Below are 27,984 nucleotides of genomic sequence, written 5' to 3'. Positions count from 1 at the left end.
TCAGACAGTAGTAGATGCTTTATTTTAGTAAATTATGAAGGAAAACAAAAAGGAAACTATTCAGAAGTTTTCTCCATTAGCCTGTCTTACCACAGCAGGCAGATCTGGACACACATGGAACCCACACGTCCTACAAGCCAAGGCTGGGGACAGTGTTCTCTGACTGGACGGTGGAGACCATTCTACTGCTCAGACTACGCTTTCCTTTTCTGAACAAATATTTATACAGGAAGATGATGGTTTTTAGCATTGAATAATTTAAGCACACTACTGAGAGCAGATGTCAACAGTGTAGTGGTGAGAGCCGTGCCCCTAGCAGGCAGCGGGGGCAGGGCTTGGGTTGAGGAGGCCATTCGTGTGGCCCAGGCCACAGCCACAGCTGCCTATGGTCCAGCAGTTAGGCAGGTGCCCCACACACACCTGGCATAGAACAACATTAACACAATATTCGGGGACAAGAGGCCACCCCACGTAGAGCAGGAGGAAGGACTGTCCATCCTGACAAAGATCACGGCCCACGTGGTCAGGAGTGGCATCACCAGGGACCCTTTGTACATGCCTCCCTAGGCCCTAAGGCACCCACGTTTCAGCTGCTTGGTATCTTGAGAATTGAACCCCAAGAGCAAGGGACAGTTCTGCTGAGGGGTGGGTGACACTGGTGGGCATGCGGGCCAGGTTCCTTGAAAAGACAACCTGTCAGGGAAGACTCATTCCAGACCCTCCCAGAGGTTTGATAAGAGGGAAATTAATTGCTTCAGAACTCGGTGCAGCTTAAGGCTTCATTTTTAAGCTGTAAGCATGGCCTTTAATTCTTTAAGATCTCTACCACATTCAATTTCAAATTAAGAGTTTTAGCTCTGCAAGAATATCCAGCTGTCTTACTCTGCCTGAGACAGAAAAGGCCCAGTTACCTACCCACAGACAGGAAACTTCTACCAGCCCTTACAAGTGCTGCGCCTTCCTGCCTGGGGCTGTCCGCCGTGCCAGTTCCGTGGGGAGGTGTGCTGGGCCATGATTTTGCTGTCGCCAAGGCCTCCCAGGGCCTCTGCAGGCAGGCAGAGGCTCAGGGCTGCTCTTCTGGAATCCTCCTGTCTCCAAGGTGCCGGGCCACAAGGAGAGGCGGCTACTCCCAGCCTAGTTTCCTGTGGATCGTTTTCCTGAGCCAAGAAGACACAAATAGTTACATTTCACTGGCATCGTAGGTGGAAGAGGTCCCTGTGGGTGAGCTTCCATCTTCCCTGGAAGGAGCTGCACCAGGAACCCCGCCGGGCCACCCAAGACCCACACAAGTGAGAGGTGGGTCCTGAGACGCCAGAGTGAGCAAGCATGACTCCCAGCAGCGCCCCCGCCAGGCTTCCCCAGCCCTGCACCTCCCAGGTAGGAGGGGTGCTCCCGAACAGGCAGGAGGTCGGGGAGATCTGAGTTCTAGGCCTGGCTCTGCTAGGACTTGCCCTCTGTGACCGTGGGCAACCTGGTTCCCGCCACTGCGGGTTGTAAAGACCCCTGGGAACTGGTGGAAGGAGGGCTGAAGCAGCTCCCCAGTGCAACCTCTCCAGGAAGTGGGCCCAGCAGAAGGCTGCCCACTGCAGTCTGGTTTAGTTCTGTGCTCCCGGCTGACTCACACACACTATCCTAACGCCGGTGTCTCCACAGCCCAGAGGCTGGGCTCTGAGGGCGCAGATACACCACGCCCGAGACTGACACGTCTTCCGCCTGGGGGGGGGGCGGAGGCAGCGGGGGTGTGACATTGGTTAACATGAGGGAAAACAGATTGGATCACAGAGGGGCACAAAGGGGCAAGAAACCTCAAGGGTTTTCCTACCTGGCTGGGATATCAGGAGGTAAACATTTTCTTAAGTTTGGAAAGGAGTCCCTCCTGGTCCTCCCCAGCCTCAGGCCTAGCCTCGCCTCCTGCGGAGCTATCCATGGTGCTACCACCTGGGCACAAACAGCAGAGAGAACTGGGGTCAAGGGCACACACCACCGCTCATCCCATCCACGGCCCAACCTGCCCAGTCTGGCCACCCAGAGGCTTGCCGCTCAAGGAGTGACCAAGCGCCACCACGAGGGGGGATGGACATTCCCAGGGTGCCCAGCGCTGCCCTGCCAGTCAGGTGACCGAAGCAAGCAGGCCACTCATTGCTTCCGAATGTCCCAACTGTTCCACGAGTCACTGACCCACGAGGAGGAAACAAGACACAGAAAAGGGTAACAACTGGCTGTCTCTTTCTTAATTAACAAAAATGGAGCCAAGTGCCAGAAGCCGTACAGGCCAGGCCAGAGCTTCCACGTTAGCTCATTCCATCCTGAGGGTAACCTTACAGGAAATTTCACAGATAAAACAACACACACGCACACACACCACCACAGAGGAGGTCAGGTGCTTCAACTGCCAGGGTCACACAGCTGGGAGGGAGAGGCAGACTGAGTTCAAACCCAAGCCACGCCACAGACCTCCAAAGCCCAGGCTCTTAACCACCAAGCCGCCAGCTCTAAGAAGGTGAAGAGCAGATGCCAAGACCAGCCGACCAACACCCATATGTCATGCTCTCTGTACATGTGCACATGGTGTCTCCACGATACCAGAGTGGGAACCAACTCATGGAATCCTGCAACACTGCACTTCCTTGCCACAGTGGGGGCACAGAGGACCTCTCCATCATGGACAAACTGCCCGTCCGGAGCATCTGACCAATGCTCCTGAGGGCCGGCTGCTCTGCTGTCTGGAGGGCCTGGGCTGAGAGAGCAGGAACGGCTCTGCTGCATGAATGCATCCTCTCAAAGGCCTACTCACCGTCCCCTGGCAGGGCCAGCTTTGGCTACGAGTAGACTAGAGACGTGTATGCAACACTTTGAATTGTAGGGTACATTTTAAACGTGCTAGGAGACATGCCATGAACAGCATGTAGCAGAGTAAAGAATGGTCACAGTCCCCAAGATCTCAGCTAAGACGCCATCATCAGTGAGAGACCCAAAGCTCTGGGCAGCATGTCCCCAGCAGGGCAGGGGTGGGGTGGAGTCGCCCTAGGTACATCCCCTGCGCAGTCCTCTGCACCTCGCGTGCCCTCAGAGCTCAGGAATGTCCTGAGAGCACGGTGGCCTCCAACAAGGACATGCTAACAGCACTCTGAGCAATCCCCAAAGCCAAGGGTCCTGGTGACCCTGAACTCCGGGGCTCCCCAGATGAGGCCCTGGGCAACCCCCCGGCAGGCCCGCATGAGAGGTGCCCACCACCATGGGTCACAAGGCCCGATGTGCCCTCCTTCAGCTTCATGCCCCTCTTCTTACGTAAAAGCTTAAGTGACAAAAAAGGACTATCCTACCACAAAGGAATCCACAAACCAGAAATGTCCCACTGCTGCTGGGCCTCCCTGGACAAGGCAGAGCAAGAGCACTGGATTTCACTGCTTTCAGTAAGGGGACAGCAAGGCTGTGTACGCCACCCTATGAGGCTGCTGCTGGGCTTTCCACATACGCCACCGAGCCGGATGCTTTCCCAGGTGATCTCGTTCCATCAAGAACCCTGAGGCAGGTGGTGGTATTAGCTCCAGTTTACAGATGGGGAAACCGAGGCCCTGAGGGGGTGAAGTACTCTGCCTTAGGCTTTCCGCCTGATAAGGCGGAGCTGGACGTGGATCATGTGACATCAGAACCCAAGCTCTTACTACTAGGCACGGTGGGGCACAAACGCGGTGACTGCCATCACCCTCCTCCCCCAACGGGCTACCCTTGTCACCCAGAGGGGGAAGTGGTCATGCCCCACGGCCACAGCGGTGCCTGAGCCACAGGGACCAAAGTCTGGGAGAGGCAGAACAAGTACCTGGTTAGCTGGTTAATGATACACAACAAAATAAATAAATAGAACAGACACATACCCAGGAAGTCTTACCCCCTGACACCAGGAACATGGCCTTAGTTCCTTTCTAGTTTAAATTTGGCTACAAGGGATATGGGCTCCTTCCTATGGGTAAAATAAGGCAGGGACATCAAAGGATAAAGTACTGAATTTAACATTCTGAACTGGCCGCCAGGAATAGCCTGTGGGCCTCTGTGGGGCCAGCCAGCCTGTAAACACACGGCTCTCCCAGCCTCCCGGCCTCATTACACGACACGCACACAAGCACTTCATTACCAAGGCTTCTTTAAATACAGCTGGTACGTGATGGTTGCGTTTTAGAATAAGTAGCAAATGCCCCATGTTGGAAGTCCACTCCATGCAAATGGGCGCTGCATGAGCGTTTCTCATCTGCGCCCCAAGGCTGCAGGGCTCCTGTGTCAGTTCACACAGCTCTCCTGAGAAGGGGTTATGTTCCCATAACTCAGAGCGTTTCCCAGCCAATGGTTAGGAAAATGAATTCAAATAAACTTAGCCAACATCTATGGTGAATCAGCCTTGTGCGTGGTTCCCTGCAAGGTGCCAGGGATGCACAGAGAAAGCATTCTGGTTTACTATAGGCAGGGGCTCCAAGTCAGACTGTGATAGCTCTGCAAGGTGGTACCAGGGGTAAGTGACCAGGTAACAATCCTTCCGTGAATACGAAACACCTTTTTGGGCCAAAATATTTTCTCCCCAGCTACAAACTCCTAGTGTTATAAGGAAGGTCTAGCACTTATTTGGGGGTTCAGTGTCTGCCCTGTGTTCCCTTTTGCCTGTAAGCTCGTCAAGCGCAGGGACCTGTCTATCCGTGCGTCACTTCACAGCACACAGCAAACGCTCAATGAACATTTGTTTGAAGAAACAAGCCAACAGGACTCCAAGTATGACCTCTGAGGACTCGGGTCCGCCTGCAGGTGGAGGTGCAGGTCTGCACTCAGCCTGACTCCCTGAGCGTCCACACACGCAAGCGGAGCCAGCAGAGTGCCTTCCCTTCTACTGAAATGTCCTTTCCCTCACCTTCCTCTTGCCTTCACCCTGCATAAAGGGACCTACGGTCAATGCTGTCGGCCACATCAGAGGAGAGAAACAGCAGGGGGAGTCCCCAGGGCTTCCTACACGTCCAGCTAAATGTACCTACGTGTTGTCAGAAGGACGAGTGGTGACGTGGAAGCACACGCTGTGTCACTAAAGCGGTGACCGCAGACTGTGCCCCCTCAGGCAGTAACCCCAAGTCCCTGTGTTTTTGCTTAGCTCCAAGAATGCTGAAAATCCCTAAGCATGCAATGGTCTTTCTGGTTCACAGACGTGGGAGGGAAGTTAGGGTCAACCACTGAGGTTTTCATTTTCAGCAGCTGTTTTAGGGAACAAAAATAAACAAGGGATACTAAGCCCACCAAAAACCTTACATCAGTTTCCTACATAAGTGCATCTACTCCGAACACCCTGCAGGGACCTATCCCCTGAGGGAAGCAAAGACTCAGGCCTCAGTGAGCATCTGAAGCTCTCACACCAGTCTCTACTGGCTCCGACTCACACGTGCTTTGCGGCTATTACTAAGTGACTGGAGAACACTTTATCCCAAGAACTGCTGAGAACTGGACACAACTGCTTCTAGTATGACTTCAGTTAATGATTTTTGTTAAATGCTTGAAATAAGAGATAAAACAAGTAAGAGATTAAATAGGACCCAGTGCTAGTGAAGTTGTCAGGATACGGAAATTACACACACAGCCGTATTTTCATATGTGGATTGCAAAAGTGACTTTCACCACAGCGTAAGGTGAGGCCTGACCACACCCAGGCACAGGCTGACAGTGCCTTATCAGAAGCCAATTCTGATTCTCAAATGCCATTTAAAAAGTTATGTCTGGGAGCCAAATTTCCCCTTGGAATATAGTTTGGAAATGATAATGGAAGGGAGCGGAAACAAATATAATTTGGCCAGCCAATTCACTTTATAAACAATTTTTCAGAAATACATATTAAATGCATGTATTAAAGTTAAACTATACTCAGCAAAATTGTGTCAATAAAAATTTAAAAAGGAAGAACTGACAAAGTGTCTGTGCACTGGGAGGTCCCCAGTGACCCCTGGCTGACTGGAGGGAGAGGGAATCGGCCTTTAGGACAGGGAACCATAAATACAATGAGAGCTCTAAAGACGCTCATGAGCTGACTGCATGATCAACTTTCGACTTAAGCTATCAGAAGAGAGTTTAAAAACATGACATCAGTAGAGCGAACAAGGCTGTGTCCTCACCCAGGGCTCAGCTCAGGCACCTCAAGTTCCCTGGCAGGTGGGGCAGAGGGCAGCTGAGAGTAGTTTATGAAACAAACCTTGCATGCCACGTGACTGGGAAGATGTGGGATTCTGGAAGGAGAAGCTAGAGGGGCACAGAGTGCCATGGAATAGCCATTCCATTTCTTTTTAGTTCAGGGGACATAACAAGACATTGAGAGAAGTTGATGTTCCAAACCATTAAAGTTAAGTGCCCGTTCCATGCTTGGTCAGGCCACAGAGAGGATCTGTGGAGGAGCTCAGCGAAGTCCAAGCAAAGGCTGCAGCTGCTGGGACCCCCACCCTCAGCCGGGAGGTCCACGACCAAGCCCACCAAGGGCTGTCCCCTGCTCTGAAGGACCACATGCTGATCTAATACCATCCAAGTTCTGAGAACATGAGAGGAGCATCCGGGGCCCAGACAGACACAAAATGCTGTGACGAGGAGGACACGTGCTGCTGGCACGAGTCCCCCCTCGGCTGGGCTTGCCCCAACTGAGCAGGATCCCAGCCAGCAGAGCCACAGCTCCTCAGCAGAGCAGCCCACCTCCTGCGGGAAGACTGTTAGGCGGCTGCTGCCAAAGCTTCTGCTTGCAGGCATTTTGGTATCAAATCACCAACATTTAACTACACTCCAGGGAGAGAGTGCCACTTGAGCTCAGGCAGATTCGGAGTCATGTGACTATGCTTGGTTTTGTTTGCTTGTTTGTTTACTGTTGTGGTATCTGCATTAACAAGACACTCAAAAATCGTGGTGGACCGTTCTGGCTCAGGACTGCGTACAGCCTTCTAATCCCTCTGCTCCTTTGGCTGCTGCAGGAGCTCTCAGGTGGGGATGTGCCCAGGGTCACAGGGCAAGCGGCAGAACCAAGGATAGAACTCAGAAGAACAGCCCTGAGACACACACCCGCCGTCTGGCAGAAGCGCTCTTGTGCTGACCTCTGGGTGCCAGCGTGCACCCGGGAGGGAGGAGCAGCTCTCCTGGAGCACGCCGGCTCTCAGTGGCCCCTGGCCCACGGCCCCCTCTCCACCACGCTCATTGGGGTGCCCATGAGACCCCCAAGTGGAAACCCCACCACTTTCAAACCGTGCACCCCCCGAGGGACCGCCTAGGAGGGCTCGCACATGTCGCCTTACCAGCGCTTGTACTGGTGATGCCGTTCACAGTCCCCTCCACATCGGTCTCATCCTCAGCGTAACTCAGGATCAGGCTCTGCTGCCGGCTTGTCAGTCTCCTGCAAGCCAAAGAGTTAGTGTGCACGTGCTTTCTCCAGGCAGCCCTGTAGAGGATGCGGAAGCAGCCAATCCCCACGCAGCATGCAGGAAACGTGGAACCCCAACCCAGGCAGGGGCACACACCCTCAATGTAGCAGCCACGCCCTCAAAGCTTCTACAGTCTAAAATACCCTAAGTTATTCTAAACCACTGCCATTGTGGCTATGCTAAATAATTTACTGGATTAAAAAAAAAGCCTTCGTGAGTGTGTGTGCAGAAATTACCTAATTAGAGGGAATGCTGGAAACCCAGTCCTCCAAGCAGTGCCGGGCAGGCCATGCTCAGGATGCCCACAGCACTCTGCTCAGATTTCTCCCGGAGGATGCCAATGTCACACACTAGATCTGGTTACACATCTGCCCCTTCACCAGATCTGAGCACCCTGAGAGCAATAATAAAATCAACACTGGCAGCAGCAGCTAAGCAGCCCCAGGTATTATTCACTGCATCTTCTGGCAACTGCTGAGGTTGACTTTTTATCATATCTCCCCTGCAGATGAAGAAGTCGGGCAGGATGCACCTGACTTCAAGGAAAAGGCAGCCCACCTGCACCTCAGTGCTTATAGCAGCAGAGCCACATGGGCCTGGGCAGCCTGGCCCAGCACTGAACCACCCCACTGCACCGCTTGGCACAGGGTGTGGAGATAAAAGAAGCCCCTGACCATCTCTTGCCTGGTGGCTAAGGCGAGCAGAGAGCTGGTGGCTTTGCCACGGCTACACGAGCACTTACTTTGGAACTCTTATCTTGATGTGAATGTAGTGGTCTCCATAGCCATAGCTGTTAATCCGGGGGATGCCTTTCCCGCCCATCCGAATCTTCTGGTCTGCCTGAATACCAGGAGGGATCTATAAAGAAAGGACATCTGTGGCTTCCCTCGTATCCTGTTGCCCAAACGAACACATTTCACTACATAAAGACAATCTTACTCCTTAAAAAGAACTCCCATTCAGGTTTCTAGGCCAAACCCACCAACAGCCACACAGAAACTGGCTAAGCTGGGGTCCCCCAGAGCAGAACTGTAATGAGGAACCTGCAACTGGGGCAGGTAGTTTGAGCAGGTGAGCCGAGGAGGCAGGAATGAAAGGGTACAGAGAGCGACACGGGGAGAAGCAAACCAACATGGGGCGCACTGCTCCCAGCCCCCAGCAGAGGCATGGACACTGCCCAGGAACGGCCGGCCCTGGTGCTCACACCCTCGAGGCCTGTGGTGGTGAGTCACACCCAAGGATTGGCCTAACGTTCCTCCTGCCCTGCCTCCTCAGCTCCTCAAGAGCCACAAAGCATGAGGGTGGCAAAGACATTTGCAGCCTCTTCTCTTACCGTCACACTGATTGTCTCATACAGGCCTTGTGCTCTGGCTGTGCCCCCGAGAAGGGCCTGTGCTATGGAAATAAAGAGGTCGGAGTGGATGTCTGCACCGTCCCTCCGGAACACGGGGCTTTTCTGCACCTGGGGGGCCAAGGGTGAGAGCTGTGGTCACTCACAGACTGGTCCTTCTTGAGACTGGATGACAGCTACACATCTCAGCAGACTGCGCTCGGGCCCTGACCCGCAGTACACTGCGCCTGTGCTCAGAGTGTGGTACTGAGGGACAGCAAGAATGCGCCTTCCTCAGGCAGAACACCACTCCAGGGTCGGGGGCTGCAAGTCAGCCCACCTCTACACTGGAATGCAAGAGAGTCAGTCTCAGACCAAGCCGATCAGTCATGATGGGAGATAAAGAAGTAAGATTGGCTTTTTGAACATTAAAATAAAAAAAGAAGCAAACTCCTACTCTACTATGAAGTGTAAGGAAACACAGACTAATAGAGCTACAAAGGTAAAACAGTTTATTTGCCAAACTGTTGTTTGGTCTAAAGTACCTTCAGGACAGACTGGTGGCCCTGGAATTATTTTTATCTTAGAAGCACCACATTCTGCATCTCAAAGCCATCCTTATCCTTTGCCTTGCAGTGGTCTCTTCTCTCTTTTTTCTCCCCTATTACCAGATGGAACAGAGCCTGAATTCTCTACCAAACCTCTCTTACCAACTGATTTCCAGCTTGCTGCTTTTTGTGTTTGATTTCTCAGTCTAGAAGATTCACACTTCACATTATTTTTGTTTTTAAATTATGAAATATTCCACATATATATAAACAGCAAGGTAAATAACACTGACACACACGTTGTACCCACAACCCAGCTTAAGTAACAAAATGTTACGAATGCAGGTGAAGGCTCCTGGCCTCCTCCTCACCCCTCCAGTGCAACCACTAGGCTGAATTTAGTATTTATCACTTCTACCAGCACCTTTTTACTTTTACTACACATGTACAGCTGCCTAAATAACACGTTAACGCCATCGTGTGTGTTTTAACACTTCCCATCAATGATCTTCCCTGCATCCTCTTGGAGTCTGCTTTCTGTCCCTTTCTGGTACCTGAGAAGCCTCAAGGCATCTTGCGCGGACACGCGTGATGGTTTCTTCCCTTGACCGCTCCGAGGTGCTCTGACCACAGCGCGCTTCACTCAGCCCCTCTCCCCAAGGCAGCAGGCTGTTGGTGTCACGCTCCTGGACACAGGCACGCACCTGTGCGGGCTTCCCTCGGGTGGACCTAGGGGCACTGCTGGCAGAGGCCCTGTACTTGGTATGTAAAACTGAACTTTTGGCACTTACTGTCCCTATGAACAACTCAAAAAATTAAAACATAAGGCTACATTTTCAGTCATTTTAAGTGTCCTCTGTTTCCAGCTTATAAAATAACTCGAGAAGACTTTGGTGTCTCCATACCTAGCACAAAACCTCGACGTAACATGCTTCATAATCCCTCAGAGATGAGGGGGGCCACACAGGCCCCTGTAAAGCCCCTACCTCTCTAAGAGAGCAAGGGCCCGACAGAAGCTGTGGCAAGCAGAGCACCTACCTTAAATGTGATGAAAATTTCTCTTTTTCCCACAGGCATCCTCACAGTCTGGCCATCCTCAACTCCTACAAGAACAAATTTCAAAAGAGAACATTATTTTGGGACCTCCCAGGGTAACTTCTACCTGAGATCCATTTACAACCCACTGAACTCCTTACTCATTCCTGTTTCCTGCTAATGAGGAACAACACAATTGCTTAACATGGCAAGGAGTGTGACTTTATACTCCTTGCAACACACCACTGACAACCAAACAAGAGCTCCTTCTATTCATTTATTCACATTTACTGAATGCTGACCTCCTGCCAGGTCCACACAGTATAGCACTGAGTTTAGAGCCTAGCAGGGAGACAGCTATTAACCAAGTATCACTAAAAACTGTATCATTACAAACAGAGATGTGTTCTTAGAAGGAAAAGATCACACCACCCAAGGAGTGTCTCAGGAGCAGGGAGGGTCCCAGAAGGCTTCCTGGGAGGCGGCACTGCCTTGGGTGCTCAGGGGAGCAGAAGCAACCCGCTGAGAGAAGGTGGGAGTGTGTTTCAGACACAGGGAACGGCAGAGGCAGAGGCTCTTTTCCGGGAGGCACTAGGCGTGTTCGGGGAGCTACACGACGTTGGGAAGGCGGCAGCACAGGCATCAAGGGGAGACCAAAGTGGGGAGGCTGAGGGCCCTTGAGTCACTAGAGGGGCTTAACAGGACAAGTGACAGTGACAAGATGGAACTGCCCTGTGGGAAGACCACCCGGGAACAACAGCTGGTCGGGGAGAGTGGTCACAGGCTGCCCTGGGCCAGGGGGAGAGGGTGGGGGTGCAGACTAGGCTGCCTCACTGGTTAAAGACGGAGGAGACGAGGCACCTCCACACAGGTGCAGAGGGCTTTGTCAGATCCCTCCTCCCAGGGTGACATGAAAAGGGCAGATTTTAGGGATGACCAGTGCAGACAGGAAATGCAGAGATCCTAGTCCGCCTCTAGACCCGACCCCCAGGGCCTTCGCCGTGGCTTTCACCATGGCCAAATCCCAAGGCAACCCCAGCCTCAACCCTCCCGGCCCCCAGGGCATGGAGGAACCCCAGCGCCCACCTGCAGGCACAGGGATCACCACCTTCTTCTTCTGCTTGGCTTGCCCTGCTCCTCTGCACACCACACAGGGAGACGTGATGATGGAGCCTCGGCCACCGCATCTCCGACATGTGGAGCGCATCACAAAAGGGCCTGTATTTATGGTTTCCTGGTAAAGAGGAGAAAAACATGGGACCCTTAAGTACAAAGACCAACTCTTGAGGGCTGAGGCTCTGGGACCACAATGTGCACGAGAGAAATGTTTCAGCAGACTCGTTTTGTGTGCAAACACGCCTAAGAACACAGGCGCAGGGGCTCAAAGGTCATCTGGCCTAGAACACACCAACTGCTGAACACACTGACATCTCATACCACCAAGCTGATGATCTGAGAAGAAAGATGAGGCACACTGCCTCTCTATGGGAGTTCCCAACACCACTGGGAGCAGAGCAAGCGCCTTTCAGAAAGAGTATTCCCCCCTCTAATTACAAAAGCAACACCTAGGAAAACAGGAGAAGAAAGAGGCAAGTGTAACTGCATGTAATCCCCCAGCCCAGAGCAGCCAGTCTGGGCCCTGCGCCTGCACTGCCACGGCCCCCTCCGGGGAGCAGCCGCCGCGAGCAGGAGCAGGCTGCCCTCCTGCAGGCCCGGCGCACCACCTCCCGCGCACCCCCGCCCACAGCCAGTGGGGCCGCTCCCATCAGCTCTTCACTGGGCCCTGGGAAACCCATTCCTTTTTTATTTAATCTAACATCCTTGGATTGTCCGTAGCTGTAAATTTATCGAGTACACACTTGTTACAGCAAATGGAGAAGTGATATAAAGACAATGTTGTTAATCTCCCACCATGACTCCCAAGGTAACTCTATTAAGTTCATAGTTTGAGGTGCCCTTTCTGTAAACTCGATCTGTCTCCATAAAAAAGAGATTTTAAAGTAAAATTTTGATGACAATTAATGTGCTCTTGGTGGTCACTGGGGTTCCAGTTCTTCACTGTTACACACCAGGCTGCAAGGGAGACCCTGTGTATGTGCAACTTTACAAGTGTGATCTGTGGGCTATGTCCCCAGCGAGATGCACACACAAAGCTTTAAGAGCGACAGCAGCAGCCACTCCCCGAAGCCAGAACGGCTTCCACCCCCACCACCAGGGTAGGAGGCACTCAAGTCCCACAGGAATTGTACCAGTCCTTGGAATGTATGCCCCTCGGGAGGGTGAGCCAAAGGCCTCCTCCTGTTCCCAGCTGCGTTCCCTGAATGATAAATGCTTACTGCTCACCTGCATTTCCTCTTTGTTCATCTTGACAGCTGTGCTAATGAGCTGTTGGTCTTTTTCTCATTATCCTGAAGGAGCCCTTTACATATCAGAAGTACTAGTTCTTTAGCAAACGTGTTGCAAATATTTTTTTCCGGTCTCAAATATTATCTTTTGAGAGGAATACGCTGCAGCTTTACTGTCTCTATCTCTACGTTCACTTCAGAAATGTTAAAAAAAAAAAAAATGTCACAGCAATTTAGGACTTTGGAGAAAAGACCTTAGGGGAGAGGGAATTGGGAATAATCCATAAAACATATCTATATCTATCTATAACAAGCACCCCAACTCAGCTCACAAAACAGTAGCCCAGGAATCTTCATGTCCCCAAAGGGCGCCCTCTAGAGGAATGAAAGCTCAATTTCACTTTCTCAGACAGCAGCAAATTGGTCCTTTATCAATAGGAGTATTTATAGTTATAACTTGGGGTACACCTATCAGCCAACTACTATTCAGTCATCAAAACATAACGTTTAAAAATATTCAAAGACATGGAAAAAACCTAATATTATAATAAATGAAAAAAGAAAATTGCATGTATGATTCTGAAGTGTTGAAAATTATGGACATTCATGGAAAAACATATTCAAAGTCAAAAGACAAAAGACAACCAGAAAATATACAACTCAAATCACTGACAAAGGACTATAAAGAGCCGCTACAAATGACTAAGAAAAAGATCAATTACCTAATAGCAGAAAGGACAAAAGTTGAATAGATATAAAAGAAGAGAATGACTCTCAAATTTTAGAAAAAGATGTTCAAGTTCACACATAACAGATATCTGCACATGCAAGAAATGAATATGAGAAATGACAATATGCAAAGGTATTCACTGCCTGTAACAGCAGGAGATGAGAATAACCTGAGTGTCCACTAACAGAGCCCGGCTAAGTGACTTGTGATGCGTCCGTAGGAAGGAATATTATGGCTATAAAAAAACAGGCAGCTATACATGCATAATATCCCAAAATATACTGAGAAATAAAAACAAAATAAAACAGTGAGGCACAAGCAGTGCTAACTGTATTCTAACTTTGGTATAAAAAAAAGCCATGTGCACACAGGTTTGCATCTGAAAGGAGAGAGGGATGCAACTCAATAACAAGAAGTCAAGAATGGGAGGGAGACTTATTTTATACTGTTTATAATTTGTAACCACTGAGTTTTTAATGATTTGCATATATTACCTATTCAAAAAGCAACATAAAACAAAAACAACACTCCTAATCAACAACTGGAAGGCAACACACTAAAATGCTAAAGTAGTAGGAATATCAGGAACTTTGTCTTTTTTTAAGGTTTTCTGCAAATTCTACCCCCTGCCACACACACAAAGCATGAACAGTGATTTAATTTTAAAGGTGGTGGTGGTGAACTTCGTGATTCCCTTAAATGGGAAACCATCTTAATAGAATACAAACTTAATCTAACTGCATTTCAAACAAAGCGTAATCCTAGTGAAGGGCGAGAAAAAGAAGTGACCTAAGTAACTTCAGAGCACAGTACAATCTAGAGATGAAGAGAACTCTACATAGCAAATGCCAGTAAGACTTTTTCACAGTGGTATGAGTAACAATTCTGAAATTACTTTTTGTCTTACAGGATTGAACAAATGAGTAAGCATACTGAGGATAATCAGAGCCAGATTTCTCTTCATTAGAAAAAATTTAAAATATGGACAGCCAGGAAACTGGATGAACCGTGTTGGGCTGGCAGTGCGACTATTGGGTTGGACTCACTGGTTTGTTAGAAGAATGGATGCATGGTGGGTGGATGGATAGGTGTGTATGTATCTCTATCACATGAATGACAAGGAAGAAACACAGATATGAGCTCACACACACACACTTTTCTTCCTGGCCCTGTCTGAGCAAGCTTAGAGGCAATGGCACTGCAGGAGCAATGAGCACACCTAGAGCACAGGTCTTGGTTTCTAAATCCTGTTAGACACTAAAAGGAATAAAGACACTTGGAGAAATGGCTGATTCCAGAGTATGTCAGAGAAAGTTCAAGCTGAGTCTAGAACACCTTGTGATATAGTAAGGAAGTAGGAAAAGCATGGTGGGGACATGTCAAAAGGGTACAAGGGACTTCCACAGGGGCAGTCCACAGAAATGTAGTGCCCTTTTCAGATGATGTCAGGAGTCATGAGGTGTCACACTGTCCCATTAGTGATGCTGTGACATTTGATCACCACCAGTTAGTTAAGGTCATGTCTCCTTGTTGACACCCATGGCAGCCTGACTGAATGTCAACTCCATGATGTACTAAAGAAATCAAAGGACAGCCTGTCATCTGCCTTTTTATAATTACCACAGTGATGCTCCACTTTTAAGGCCAAGTCAGGAACAGCTTGAGCATCAAAGTAAGTAAGTACACTGATTACAGCTCAGTGAATAAAATAAGAACCCATGAGTTCATATGACATAAATGAATAAATATAAATGGAGAAGTTCTTCCTTTCAGTATAATGCCAATTAAAAAGTACACGAGATGCTGGGATCAGAAAATCACCATTTTGCAACTGTCACAGTAAGAACTGAGTAGGTGAGACCGATCAATGGATGCTATGGCTACTGAGTACAAGTGTGATGAGGAACAGGATATTTATAGTGTCCAGCATCTCACCACAAGTTCCTTATTAATTCCAAAGGGAAAAACAGCATCTTTATAGTGAGAAACCTGGTAGACACAATCTTAACTAACTGGTGGTGATCAAACGTCATGTCATCACTAATGCAACAATGTGACACCTCATGACTCCTGACATTATCTGCTGAAAAGGGCACTACATTTCTGTGGTTTCTGCCCAAAATGCATAATCTGAGTCTTATACTGAAAAAAAATTCAGACTAACCCAAAATGCAGGATATTCTACAGAATGGCTGGCCTGTAATCCTTATAAATGTCAAGGTCACAAAAGAAAAATAATGGCTGAGAAACTGTTCCAGATTAAGGGAGATAAAAGTTATGACAACCAAATACTATAGAAGATCTCAGCTTGGATTCTAGGCCAGGAAAAAAAGGACATCATAAGGACAACTGAAGAAATTTGATTAGGTACAAATAATATTATTGTACCAACACTAAATTTCCCCATTTTGACCACTACATTGTGATTATGTAAAAGAATGTTCCTGTTCTTAGAAAATAAACACCAGAAATGACAGAGCAAATGGGATAAAATTTTAACAATTGGTGAATCTGGGTAAAAGAAATAAGGAAGTGGTTCTTTATACAGTTTTGTAAGTTTAAATGCTATCAAAAACTTCACAAAAAGAAAAAATAAAACTGATTACACTTCAAGAAAAATTTAAGTCCCCCTCTCCCACCCCAGTTTCAAATTACCAAACTATCCCAAAGTGTATTTTCAGAGAAGACAGCAATTTCCTTGCTCTGTCTGTATTGTTGACCAAGACAGAGAACTCCTGGAAAGACGCAGAAAGTTCTAGATAAAATAGGCCCATCAGATTATGAACTCTCAAAGCCCTAGGTACTGCTGAATAAATATCTAGAAGAACACAGGAAAAAATAAAGACAGAAAGAAGTATAGGTGGGCAAGCGGTAGGCGACCCCTGGGGGAGGCCGGGGGCTCTGGCTAAGCTCTCACCATGCCGGAGCCTCCGCAGTAATGGCAATGCTGCAGCTTGGTGCCCGGCTCATTACCCTTGCCATCACACCGCTCACAGGTATCCGTGATGTTCACGGTGAACTCCTTGTTGACACCCTTGGCAGCTTGACTGAAGGTTAACTCCATGATGTACTAAAGAAATCAAAGGACAGCCTGTCATCTTCCTTTTTATAATTACCAGTGATGCTCCACTTTAAAAGTCAAGGAGGGCACTGGTCAGCAGTTTTCAGTTTCCTTTTAAGATTTTTTTCTTTTAAAGCAGTTTTATGTTTACAAAATTGAGAGGGAGGTACAGAGGTTTGCCACATCTCCCTGCCCCCACACACGTGCAGCCTCCTGCATTATCAACATCACTCACCAGAGAGGGACACTTTTCACCAAGGATGTGCCTACATCATGCATTATAACCATCCAAAGGCTATAGTTTACCTTAGGGTTCATTCCTGGTGATGTACATTGTATGGGTCTAAACAAATGTACAGTGACATGTGTCTGTTGTTATAAAATCATGAGTATTTTCACTGCCCTAAAAATCCTGTGCCCCACCCATTCATTCCCCACCCTCCGCCTCCAGTTATTTTACTTTTTAACTACTTTACTTACCTATACTTGCCAAGAATGGATGGGACAACCTTAACTGATTCTGCCCTATGCCTCGGGATTTTAAAGAGGTAACGTTTCAATTTAAGTGAAGATGTACTTTTGAACAAACTGTTCACAGATGGTACTTGGACGTGGTCCTTACAAACAGTTCAAATGATCCACAGTCATAATTTAAATCATAAAACATTCCCCCTTTCTTCAACTCGGACAATGTCTTATTAGGACATAAATACGGAAGAGGCAGGACTGGCGGTGTGTCCCTACCGGACTGAGCTCTCCTGGAATAATGCAGCGGGCGCGAGATGAAATACGCCTTGATTACAATTCTAAGAGGCTTAGGTGCTGCCTGATTAAGCAACTGTTAAGAATATAGTCAAAATGATTGTATATATCATTACCTACACAATCTTACAAATATTGGAATTATTTCCTAACAAAATGACTGCACCCAGATCATTCCATTGAGGTTGCTCTGCCTTTTTCTTTGAGAAACAGAAATCGATCAAATCTGTTTAAATCACATTTAGCAGCTAAAATTTGAATGACTCTGCAAACGAGGAGCTTACCTCCTGAGGCTGACTGAATACACTCTGGAAATCTCCAAAAGACGATGACGAGAACTCCCCAAATATCTTCCTGAAGAGCTCCTCTGGGTCCACAGTGGGGCCTCCTTGCCAGTAGCTCTGCCCGGCACTGCCAGCCCCGGGGTCGAAGCCAGCCGAGCCGTAGGCGTCATACTGCTTTCTCTTCACTTCATCACTCAGCACCTACCGCAAGAGGCCCGGCAATCAGGCGCTTCCCAGGACACAGACAAAAAGTTCATACCAAGTACAGTTGGTGGGAATGTAACAAACACTAAATTTCCTGGTTTTGGCACTTTTACTGTGGTTACATAAAAGCATGTTCTTGTTCTTAGAAAATAGACAGTACTTAGGAATAAAGAGATGCAATGTCTGCAACTTACTCTCAAATCATTATTCAAATTGGGGCAGGGGTGGGGGGTGATGTGCACACATACACACAGAGCAGGTAAATGACGCCCTATATATCCTGAGCCTTCAGGATGGTCCAAATATGGGAATAAGGTCCACTTTTAAATAACTCCGAAATCATTTCATAAAAGTATGCTTCATCCCCTGACTACACTTTAAATTCCTCCGGGGTAGTGAAGGTCTACTTTGACAACACCCACCACCCCTACCAGATATAGGGGTGGTCATCAAATAAGTACAGAACTAACCGGCCCAACCAGGAGTTCCCAGACCCAGCTACAAATCTAAATGGCCTGGGAGCCCTGTAAATACAGATTACCGGGTCCCGTTCTCCACTGGGATTCTAAGTTGGATATAGCAGTAACACCTGGGACTCTTTATTTTCTTCAACAAGGTGATCTGATGCAGGGACACGTCCCTCATGCCGGGCCCCATGACACATCAGGGCACGCTGCACGGTACACTCACTCACAAACACGGCTGAGGGACAGTGACTGCACATACCGGTGGGTGGCATTACCTCATAGGCTTCTGCCAGCTGGGAGAACTTCTCCTTGGCTTTGGGATCATCCTTATTCGTGTCTGGGTGGTATTTCTTGGCAAGCTAAGGGAGCAAATAATAAATTACTGTGGACACAAGATGATGACTAAAACTGAACCCCAAACGACAGTCACAATCTAGCCTCCTTTATAGCATTGTTTCTTTTGTGTGTTTGCAAACATCAATTCTTAAAACAAGGTTTAAGACTCTAAAAAAAAAAAAAAAAACTCTCTTCAAATCTGAGGTATGTACACATACAAATCTCTAGCAAAAGTAACAACTAATTCTTTAGAACTTGAGACCTTTGGGAAAGCAAATACAGTGTGTCTGGAACACTGCCATCTATGTAAAAAGGAAGAAAATACCTGGATAAACAGATGTATGTGCTGTATAAACTACTTCTGGAGGTATTTTTTTGTTTTGTTTTTAAATATTTAAACCTGTTTTCAATAGGCAATATATTCCCTTTGTTCAGAATTCCAAAAGTACAAAGGAGTATATGGTGAAAAAGCCTTCCTCCTTCCCATTCACCTACATTCCCCTGGAGCTTCAGTGTTACCAGGTTTAAATATTAAAAACAAAACAAAATCTCGCTGAGCTGTCTGGAGCACACAGGCATGCTGAGCCACTCTACGATGACAGTTACCGTCCCGCCGTCTGAGCAGTGCTGTGCGCTTGTTAGACGTTCATCCTTGTACCTGCTGCAGCCACTGATACCTTCTAAGTCTGGATTACCGCAGGTCCCGCACAGGAGCACAAGGAGGGGGCATGGAGTCCCAAAGCTAAAAGTGGCAGGAAACCATCTGGCTCTGTCACTGAGACACACGGCAGAATTACTTCCAGTGACGGGGACTCACTTCCACCTGAGGTGGGGTGTGTCGCGACTGCCCTCACCGCCAGCTCTCACGAGAGTGAGCTTGGCTGTCTCCTCGTCTGGTGTTACACAGGTAACTTTAATCTTCTTCTACAAAACAGCCTGGCAAATAATGGAGGCTGAACATCACAACCCCAGAGTCCTTTCTTCATGCTGAGAGTCAACACAAACAGCTAACTTGATCTTCCACACCAGCAAAAGAAAGCAAAATTAGTCACTAAGTCTGCAAAGAAAGAACTAGTTATGCGCCACCCAACTTTGGTTTCCAGAAGGAATGAGGATGCTGGCAAAAGTTGCCAGAGTACAAACCCACTCCCCAAAGTCAAGCAGGCATCACAGAGCAGCACCAGGAGCTTCACCGTGCAAAGCGCAAGAGCCGTGGGTGGAAACGGTGGGAGTCCAGCTCCAGTGGCCTCCAAACTGCACCTGCTTCTAGAGATGCTGGCCCAGGGGCTGCATGCTAGAGAGGACTCACGGCAAGGTGGGCAGACCACGCTGGGCCACAGGGCTGGTTTCAATGCCAAGGCAACAAACGATGGTACACACTCATGCCATTAGCATAAGGCAAAGACAGGTCTTTTGCAGTCAGACGTGCATTTTGGTTTCATGTATGCCACATGCTGGCTTATGTGGCCTCAGCTGTATGTCATAATCTCTCTGAGCCTTTTGCTGTGAGGATCAAATGACATCATACATGCAAAGCTTTTATCAAGGTCTGACAACAGTAATGACTCCATAAAGGCTACTTTAAAAATTTTCAGTTTTATATTGCACGGCTTCACCTGATCTTTTTATTTCCACATCTAAACACCTGAATAGTTCCCCACTCTCTTAAATATCCAGTACTCACACAGTGCCTCACACGTCCCTTAACTGGCCCAAGGTTCTGTCCTTTCAACGTTCTCCCACCCTTGCACCAGGTATCTTCCCTCCAGCTCAAAAGAAGAGACATGTTATTCACTACTCCCAAGCCAGGATTTCTGCTTCCTAGCCCCATGCCTCTGCTCGTTCCAAGACAACCAATAATAAGAAAGGCAACTTGAAAATGGGCAAAAAGTCTGAATACATATACAGCAAATGGCAATAAGCACATGAAAAGATGCTTAATATCATTACCATCATAGAAAAGCAGAGCAAAACCACAAGGAGAAACCCCTTCATACCCAGAGTGGCTAGAATTTAAAAAGACAGATAGCAAGTGTTGGCCAGGATGTGGAGAAACTGGAACCCTCACATGCTGCTTGTGGGAATACAAAATGGTGCCACCACTCTTAGTTTGATAGTTCTTCAAGGTTAAACAGAGTTATTTGACTCAGCAATTCCACTCCTAAGAATATGTATATATCAAAAGAAATGAAAACATAGGTCAACACTAAACTTAGACATGAATGTGCATAGCAGCATGATGCATAATAGCAAAAAAGTGGAAACAACCCAAATATCCCAGTATATCCATACAGTGGAATATTACTTGGCCGTTAAATGGAATGACGTACTGATACATGCTACAATATGGATGAACCTTGAAAACCACTCTAAAGTGAAAGCAGCCAGTCACAAAAGGCCACATATTGGATGACTTCTGTCCTATGAAATGCCAGAATAGGCAAGCCCACAGAAACAAAAATAGATTATCAATTGCAAAGGCAGAGAACGGAGGAAAATGGGGGGGGAGTGCTAATGGTAAGTGGTTTTTTTTTGAGGTGTTGAAAATGTTCTCAAATCAGCTGCGGTGATGGTACAACCTATGAATATACTAAAAACGAGTGATTTGTACACTTAAAAAATTGTACACTTTAAAAAGGAGTGGCCATCCAAGCCATAAATGGTTAGGTCTGGCCTTGATCAGTATTTGGTTCACAACTATTGTGCTTGGACAAAATTTTTGCTTACCCACAAAGAAAAAAAAGGAAAAAATGGGAAAATAAAATCAAGAATTTTTAGTAAATTTTTCATGAAGGTAACTTATTTTGTATTTAGTTTAAAGATATCTTCTTCATTCTGATATTACAGCTTTCCTATCTTTATTGTTTTAAGATCTTTCTTTTGTCAAATGACATTCATAGATGGTACTTGATGATTTTTAACATCTATATTTGGCAAAATCCAAAAGCTGGCAATCCTACATTAGCATCTTTATTTTTTGAATTTTATTAGTCAGAGAAAAAATCTGGGAACCACTGGTCTAGATAACTCACATGCCACTTTACCAATTACCCCCTATACATTCTGACATATGACGATGAAAATTTCATACATTCTGGGTTAAGAAAATAAATAATTCTAAATCCATAAACTTATCTGAATACACAAAATGACAACCCAAAACTTAAACCAGCATACCTACTGATTCTACAAGTGCAGAATAAATCCAAATGCAGAAACAGCTCTGGGAAAAGATTCCTTTTAAATCTCCGGTTCTGACTCTCCTCTTTCCTCTGAGGCACTGACCATCATGCCCCTGAGGAACGCAGTCTGACGAAGCTCATCTTTACTGTCTACACTACTCTGCCAGCTGCATGTCATCCGTAGGTTTGGGCTTGTGTATTCATACACTGCACTGATCAGGGTCAGACTAGACCAACAGCATTTCTTCTATGGTTTTGTTTCTAAAATCTGGCTTCCATACAGACCTGGTAATAGGCTTTTTTGATCTCCTTCTGGCTGGCATTTCGGGGCACTCCTAGTATCTGGTAATAATCCTCTTTGGCCAAAGGGGCGCTTGTGTGGAAGGAGGCAGTGCAAACAAAAGGGTAACTTTTGACTCCTGAAAGAGGAAAAAGGAAACAAAATCACTCCAGGAATGTGTTCAACCAAGGGAGTTGTGAGTGAAAAACCAGTGGCTACACCTGTGAAGGAACAAAGAGGTCACAGCTTTAGAGTCTATTCTCCTTCAAGCCCACTGAAGACCGATCACCGCACTTCAAAAATGGCCAAGACCACTGTGTGCAATGAATATAAAACAGTGTCAGAGCACTGGGCGAGGCTGATCCTGCCAGAGTACAGCCTCATTACACCCCCAAGAAACAGCACCCCAGATGGGGGCTGTGCCTGCGGATGATTAAAAAGGGACTAAGTTTCCCATTACACAGCCTGAGCTCCTGCCACGTGCCAGGTATTTTCATGTGCTTTGTCTCACTCAATGTTTAACAATTTCCCAGGGTCTCTCCCTCTACCGTGCAACCATGGGGATCCGCTCACGGTTGCTTCTCAGAGTGTGGTCCCTGGACCAGCATCATCATCAGTTTGTTGGAAATGCAAATTTTCAAACCCCACCCCACAGACTTCAGTGAGAAAGTCTGGAGGTGGGGTTCCACAGGTTGTGCTTAACAGGCCCTCTGGTGATGATTCTGTTCACACTGTCAGTTTGAGAACCACTGTGTTAAAGAAATGGATCTTAGTGTTGAGTCCCAGATCTGAGAGAATCTAGCAAAAGCACACCCCCTTTCCCCCAAAACAATGCACATATATAAACTTGGACAGGGTTATAAGGTTCTGTGCTGGACCGCTGTTCACCCCAGAGGGGGATACCTGGAATCAAAGCACGGGGCAGGCTGCCACATGCCCCGCCTCCTTTCAGGCCTCTTGCATCAGCAGCCAGGAGGAAGGACAACAGCTCATCTACTCCACTGCCTGCTGGGCATGGAGCCGAGGGCCAACTCGGACTGGCCTGTCACAAAGTGAAGCTCAGGGAGTGCCCTACAAGCCAGGCCCTACCTAATGCTTGACCCATCCTGTGATAACTGCAGATAGGGAGGCCAGGGCTGGGGGTGATGGGGGCCAAGACGAGGCAGAAGGGAGAGCAGGGCCAAGGTGGAGAATGAAGATCACAGGCAGCTCCAGGTTTCTAAGTCAAACATTCACCATGCACTCATTCACCAAATACACTGAGTGCCACCTCCCAGGCTCTGGGCTCCACCCTGGGGATACGGCAGCAAACCACTCAGACACTGCCTGCCTGAAACGTAAATTTGTCAAGATCTCAAACTAGGCACTGAGGGTAAAGGATGGAGAAAAAAGCCAAGCCAGTTCCCTCAAGGGGCTCACAGTAGGGCGGCGGAGTATTGGAGGTCATGTGTACACTACACAGGCAGAAGACACACAAAAGGGCCACCGAACCAGGGTTTCTCAACCTTGCTGATGATGGGACTGGATTCCTCGAGGTGGAAGGGCTGTCCCACTGTTAGGGGCTGAATTGTGCTCACTCCCTACCACCCCCCAGCAAATCCATACTTTGAGCCCCCAATACCTCACAATGTTACTGTATTTGGAGGCAGAGTCTTTAAAGACAACCCTGTCACTACAGAGATCTTGGACTTCTAGTCCCCAGAACTGTGGGGAGAAATGCGTACATTTCTGTTGTTTAAACCACTCAGTCTGTGGCATTATGGCCGCCCTTGCAAACAAACACACGTATGTATTGTAGAAGCTGACAGCTCCCCGGCCAGCTACTTGTGAGCAGTACACCATATTTTGCCCCCATCGCAAACTGGCAACCAAAACTGTCTCCAGAAGTCGCTAAACGTCCCCTGGAGGGTAAAATCACTCCCAGGTGAGACCAGACAACCTAGTTAAAAAAGTTCAGGGAAGGTCTTCTAAGGCACCTGCTGTTAAGCTGTAAGAATCGGCTACAAGTTAGTGTTTGAATCCATCCAGACTGACGCCTGTAGTCCTGGCATTATTTGTGAGAGTATCTATCCCCTTTCACTTTCAAAAATGCCCCATTGGCCAATAAATCATATGAACACCTTTGCTTCAGAGGAAGTGGCTCACATGAAACTTATCATATGCTTAGGAAACGCAGGTCCTATGAGGTAATTAGATTTTGTGTGCGCACACATGCGTGTGCACGTGGTGGTGGTACAGGGCGGTTAAAGACGAGGAGGACGATGATTGAGGTGTAGGAATAAGCAGAAGAGCCTTAGGGCCACGCAAAGGAATCAGGATCTTATCCTGAAGGCAATAGGGTGCCACTGCAAGTTTTAAATGGGGAATTAACAGAGTTTGCATGTGAAAGAGCCCTCAAAAAACAAGTATTGTGACACTAAAAATTAATCTGAGCACAGACAACTTGGGGTGTTGGGCATATCCAGGAAGAGATCAATATAAGGAATTGCCAGACAGGAGAATTAGTAGGAAGGGTCAGAATGATTACAGTAAGAACCAGGAAGTAAATCTGTATTTTCAGTACCCCCACACTTGTTTTCTGTTGCTGCACCCTTCACTTCCTGGAACCTGAAGAACAGAGTGGGAGTAGTGGGGGTTAGGAGAACACTGTTGTCTTTCTTCTGTCAGATTTGGGAAAAACACCAGAGCTAGCTTCCTAGTGCTCCTCGTTCTTAACCTCCTCTCCCATCAGGAGAAAGGGGTTATTCTGGCCCCATCCTGCCTCTCCCTCCCCACCCCTTCCAATCCAGAGGGTGGAGACTAGTAGTGCAGGCTGGCAGCTCAGCTTCAGTATCACGAGCCGAGAACTTGAACTTGAGTTACAATGAGAGACAGTAATGCATAAAACTGCATGTGAATAAAGACAAATCGCATTCAACCATGACAAGCCTGATGACTTTTGACATTATTCAAAAGGCATCAATGATTAGCAGTAATTAGAAAGATGCCACTCAACAGACAAATTTTTCCCCAAGATATGATCAATAAAGGTCTTGCCCTTTTTAGAACAACCAGAATAAGATTAGCCTCAAAGTTAGTTCTAGAATGGCCAACCCAGTATCAAATAACTACCTTTTTTCTGCACTGGGAGAAAAGTTGTATTTAAACTGCTGTTTTTATGTCACCTAATTGTACTACAAGGTTTGTGATGAGATCGCAGACCAGTGTTTGGGAGCTGAGTTGATGACTTTAGATGTGGTAACAGAGTGCATCTGGAAGGATGCCACCTCTCAACATGTGTTCATCACCTGATACAAAACATACCCATCACAAGCTATGGGCTCACTTAGGGGAAAGCCGAGCTGACTGCAAAAGCAACTGTAGTTCCTTATGGTCCCACAGTGGCTCAGGACTTAGTGACTGTCTCTTTCTCACACACAATTGTCAAAAATGCTCCCCAAACTTGTACAAATGTAATTTGAACAAATTTAGCTTAATAGTTACCTAAGGAATTAATAATTGAACAAAAAGATAAAGTCAAATTCTACCTAAAACAGCCTTGACATTAGAAAATTTTAGCAAAACCTAAACATGACCACTTTAGCACATATTGAGAAATACAGCACACAACGGCTCCAAATAATCCCAAGGAAACCCAGGCAGATTACTGCTCCATCTATGAGGAAATAAAGGTGGCAGGAACAGAATTTTTAAAATGGGATCACTTGATCAAAACCACATGCAGTCTCTCTGTTCTCTACCCTATCCTCAGTACCTAGAACAGTGGCTGGCATATGACAGGCCCTCCATAAATACCTATAAATGAATGAATGAATGTTCAGTTGTGGAGAGAAGCTCAAAAGGAGTAATTCATGGAGGTCACACACACTGGTGGGGGGCAAGTTTGTTCACTTTACTAAGTCATCACAGTCACTGATACTTCAATGACTGCCTGTTATGCGAGCATTACAAAAATTGAACCCCAAAGGGAAATTATCTTGTGTAAACTACCTTCTCAAGGCCCTTGAATTAATTATCTAAGTTCTAGACAGCTTAGATATCCTCTGCATAAACTCTAGGGAACACAAAGAGCCAGCACCATTCAGCACTTCCTTCGCTGCTCCATGCTTCTGCCCTCTCCACTACAGCGGAAGTCATCCAGCACGGAGCATACCGACCACCATGGCTAAGCACTTAAAGGCTGACTACGTATTCAGTATCACCTCCAGCAATTAGGAAAGCAGCAGGTTTTGAATCAAAGCTCTACCACTTTCTAGCTGTTGACATTCTACAAGTTGTTTCTAACATCTAAGATTCAGTTTCTTTATAAAGTGGAATAACAAGGTCTATGACATGGAAATGACCCATGTCTGGTACACAGTAAGTGCTCAGTAAATGTTAGTTTATACTTTTATTATTACAGACCTCTAAAAGAGACTGAGTATGCCCTTCGGTTTAAACCATGTGATGGAAAGAGCGCAAGCTTTGAAAGGGCAACTCCAGGTTTGGGCCAACTCTTATCTATGCATCTTATCTCCGGGTTTCGGCGGGTCAATCTCTGCTAGAACCTAAATTTCCCATTCTTTAAAATGGGGATTCTGGACCCCATTTTGCAGGGTGGTTGTTACCATCAAGTGAGATGAGGCACAAAGTGCCTGGCTAAAAGCAGGTGCTCACCGAAGGGCAGTTACCTCGTCCTTTCCGCTACCGGCTAGGTGGAGAGACGGAAGTAATGGAGCCAGGGCTCAGCGGCAGCCTGGGAAAAAGCCTCGAGACTGCTGGCTGAGAGGTGAAGGTTCACGGCCTACGAGGAGTTTCACCATCGCCGCCGGGGGCTCCATGCAGCTCTCCCTCGTTTACCGTTTCTGAGGAGCCACTTGGACCTCTCTGCCTCCTGCTTGATCGTCTCCCCAATCAATTCTGCATAAGGTCCGAAGGCACCCTCCACCCTGCAATCCCCGTAGCTGGAGCGAGGCGAACCCCTCCCTTCCAGGCCTTGGAGCCCCCACTCTGGTGTGGGAGTCTGCCCTTACCTGTGAGGCTGACATCAGATCTCAATGTCAGCAGCGCCCCGGAGCCGCGACCTCCCAGGGAAGGCGCGAGGGCGGTGACCAGCTTGCGGCCTAGCGACGCCCCCACCACGCCTCCCCTGGGCGGCCGGGCCCCTCTTCCCGCTGCAGCCGGCAGCCGCGGAGACGCCACCAACAACCAGCGCGTGGAGCAGCGCGCCGCCATCTTGGCCCCGGGGACACTGCGCCTGCGCCTCCCGTCTCTAGGAAGGCTCCAGAGGGCAACGCGCGCACTCGCTGCGCCGGCACTTCCGGAGGCGGGACCCGCTGCTCGCGCAGACGCAGGACCGGGAGGAGGGGCGCTGCGCACGCGCAGCTGGACCCACGTCGCTTTTCTTGTTGACGCCAAAACCCGGTTTGCTCTGAAGAGTGCTGTTAAGTATACTTGCCTAGAGAACCTCGTCATTCTGTGCTGGATGACCAAAGTGGCACCATATCTATGTAAGGACTTGGTTGAATGTAGCCGAATGTAATTCGTTTAAAGGTGTCCCCAAGGAGCGGGACTACCAATACCGCCGTGCACTGCGGCCGTGAGCCGCGCGTAACCCAGCATGCACCGCGCGGCTTCCTTTCTCCAACGCAAGATGCGCAGCTTCTCAGTGGAGCGACGTGGAGTGTTGCTTTCATGTTGAGCGCGTCGGCTCCCGGAGGCCCTACCTACTCTCAAAGCCTGGCCTCTCAGCTCACCTTTCTGGTTTATTTACCACGGGGCGGACTTTGATCGCTTAGCTTTCTCCTATGCGTGTTACCCTTCTCCAAACCTGCAGTGAACTTGTCGCGGAGAGCCGAGCTCCCCAAAAGCTAATTTAATAAACGTTGTGAACACCTATTGTGTGTCACGCATGTCCTAGAGCACTGGGGATACAATGATGAATGACATACCACTCCTGCCGTGGAGGAGCAAAAGACAATCGAAAGAGACAGGTTCCTAGTAACTGAAATGATATGATCAAT

General features: G+C 47.9%; 1 protein-coding gene across 2 annotated transcripts; it reads right to left on the bottom strand.

Annotated features, from left to right (window-relative positions):
- Positions 1 to 27,230, bottom strand: DNAJA3 (DnaJ heat shock protein family (Hsp40) member A3). 2 transcript variants are annotated; one of them, XM_036920463.2, is made up of 12 exons: positions 26,995 to 27,230; positions 21,988 to 22,121; positions 18,460 to 18,543; positions 17,514 to 17,714; positions 16,324 to 16,476; positions 11,418 to 11,565; positions 10,335 to 10,399; positions 8,752 to 8,880; positions 8,161 to 8,276; positions 7,293 to 7,390; positions 1,823 to 1,938; positions 1 to 1,157 (listed from the first exon to the last, which is right to left on the bottom strand). In XM_036920463.2, the coding sequence occupies exons 1-11, from the start codon at positions 27,194 to 27,196 to the stop codon at positions 1,835 to 1,837; spliced, it is 1,434 nt and encodes a 477-aa protein (XP_036776358.2). In that variant the 5' UTR covers positions 27,197 to 27,230; the 3' UTR covers positions 1 to 1,157; positions 1,823 to 1,834. The 2 variants fall into 2 exon arrangements, with proteins under 2 accessions (XP_036776358.2, XP_036776359.2); XM_036920464.2 differs by lacking the exon at positions 1,823 to 1,938.
- Between the last annotated feature and the right edge of the window lie 754 nt (positions 27,231 to 27,984).

Source organism: Manis pentadactyla, chromosome 10 (genome assembly GCF_030020395.1).
Source record: "Manis pentadactyla isolate mManPen7 chromosome 10, mManPen7.hap1, whole genome shotgun sequence".
In the NCBI taxonomy this organism is placed as follows: Eukaryota; Metazoa; Chordata; class Mammalia; order Pholidota; family Manidae; genus Manis; species Manis pentadactyla.
This window is presented reverse-complemented; position numbering and strand designations above follow the sequence as displayed.

Bases quoted from the DNA above. Each gene is read 5' to 3' on its own strand.
- DNAJA3 (XM_036920463.2), bottom strand. From the start codon at position 27,196: ATGGCGGCGCGCTGCTCCACGCGCTGGTTGTTGGTGGCGTCTCCGCGG. The intron at 17,715-18,459 runs GTAATGCCACCC...CTCTTGCGGTAG, and splicing joins AGCTGGCAGAAGCCTATGAG to GTGCTGAGTGATGAAGTGAA. The intron at 11,566-16,323 runs GTGAGAGCTTAG...CCTCTTTACCAG, and splicing joins ACTGCGGAGGCTCCGGCATG to GAAACCATAAATACAGGCCC.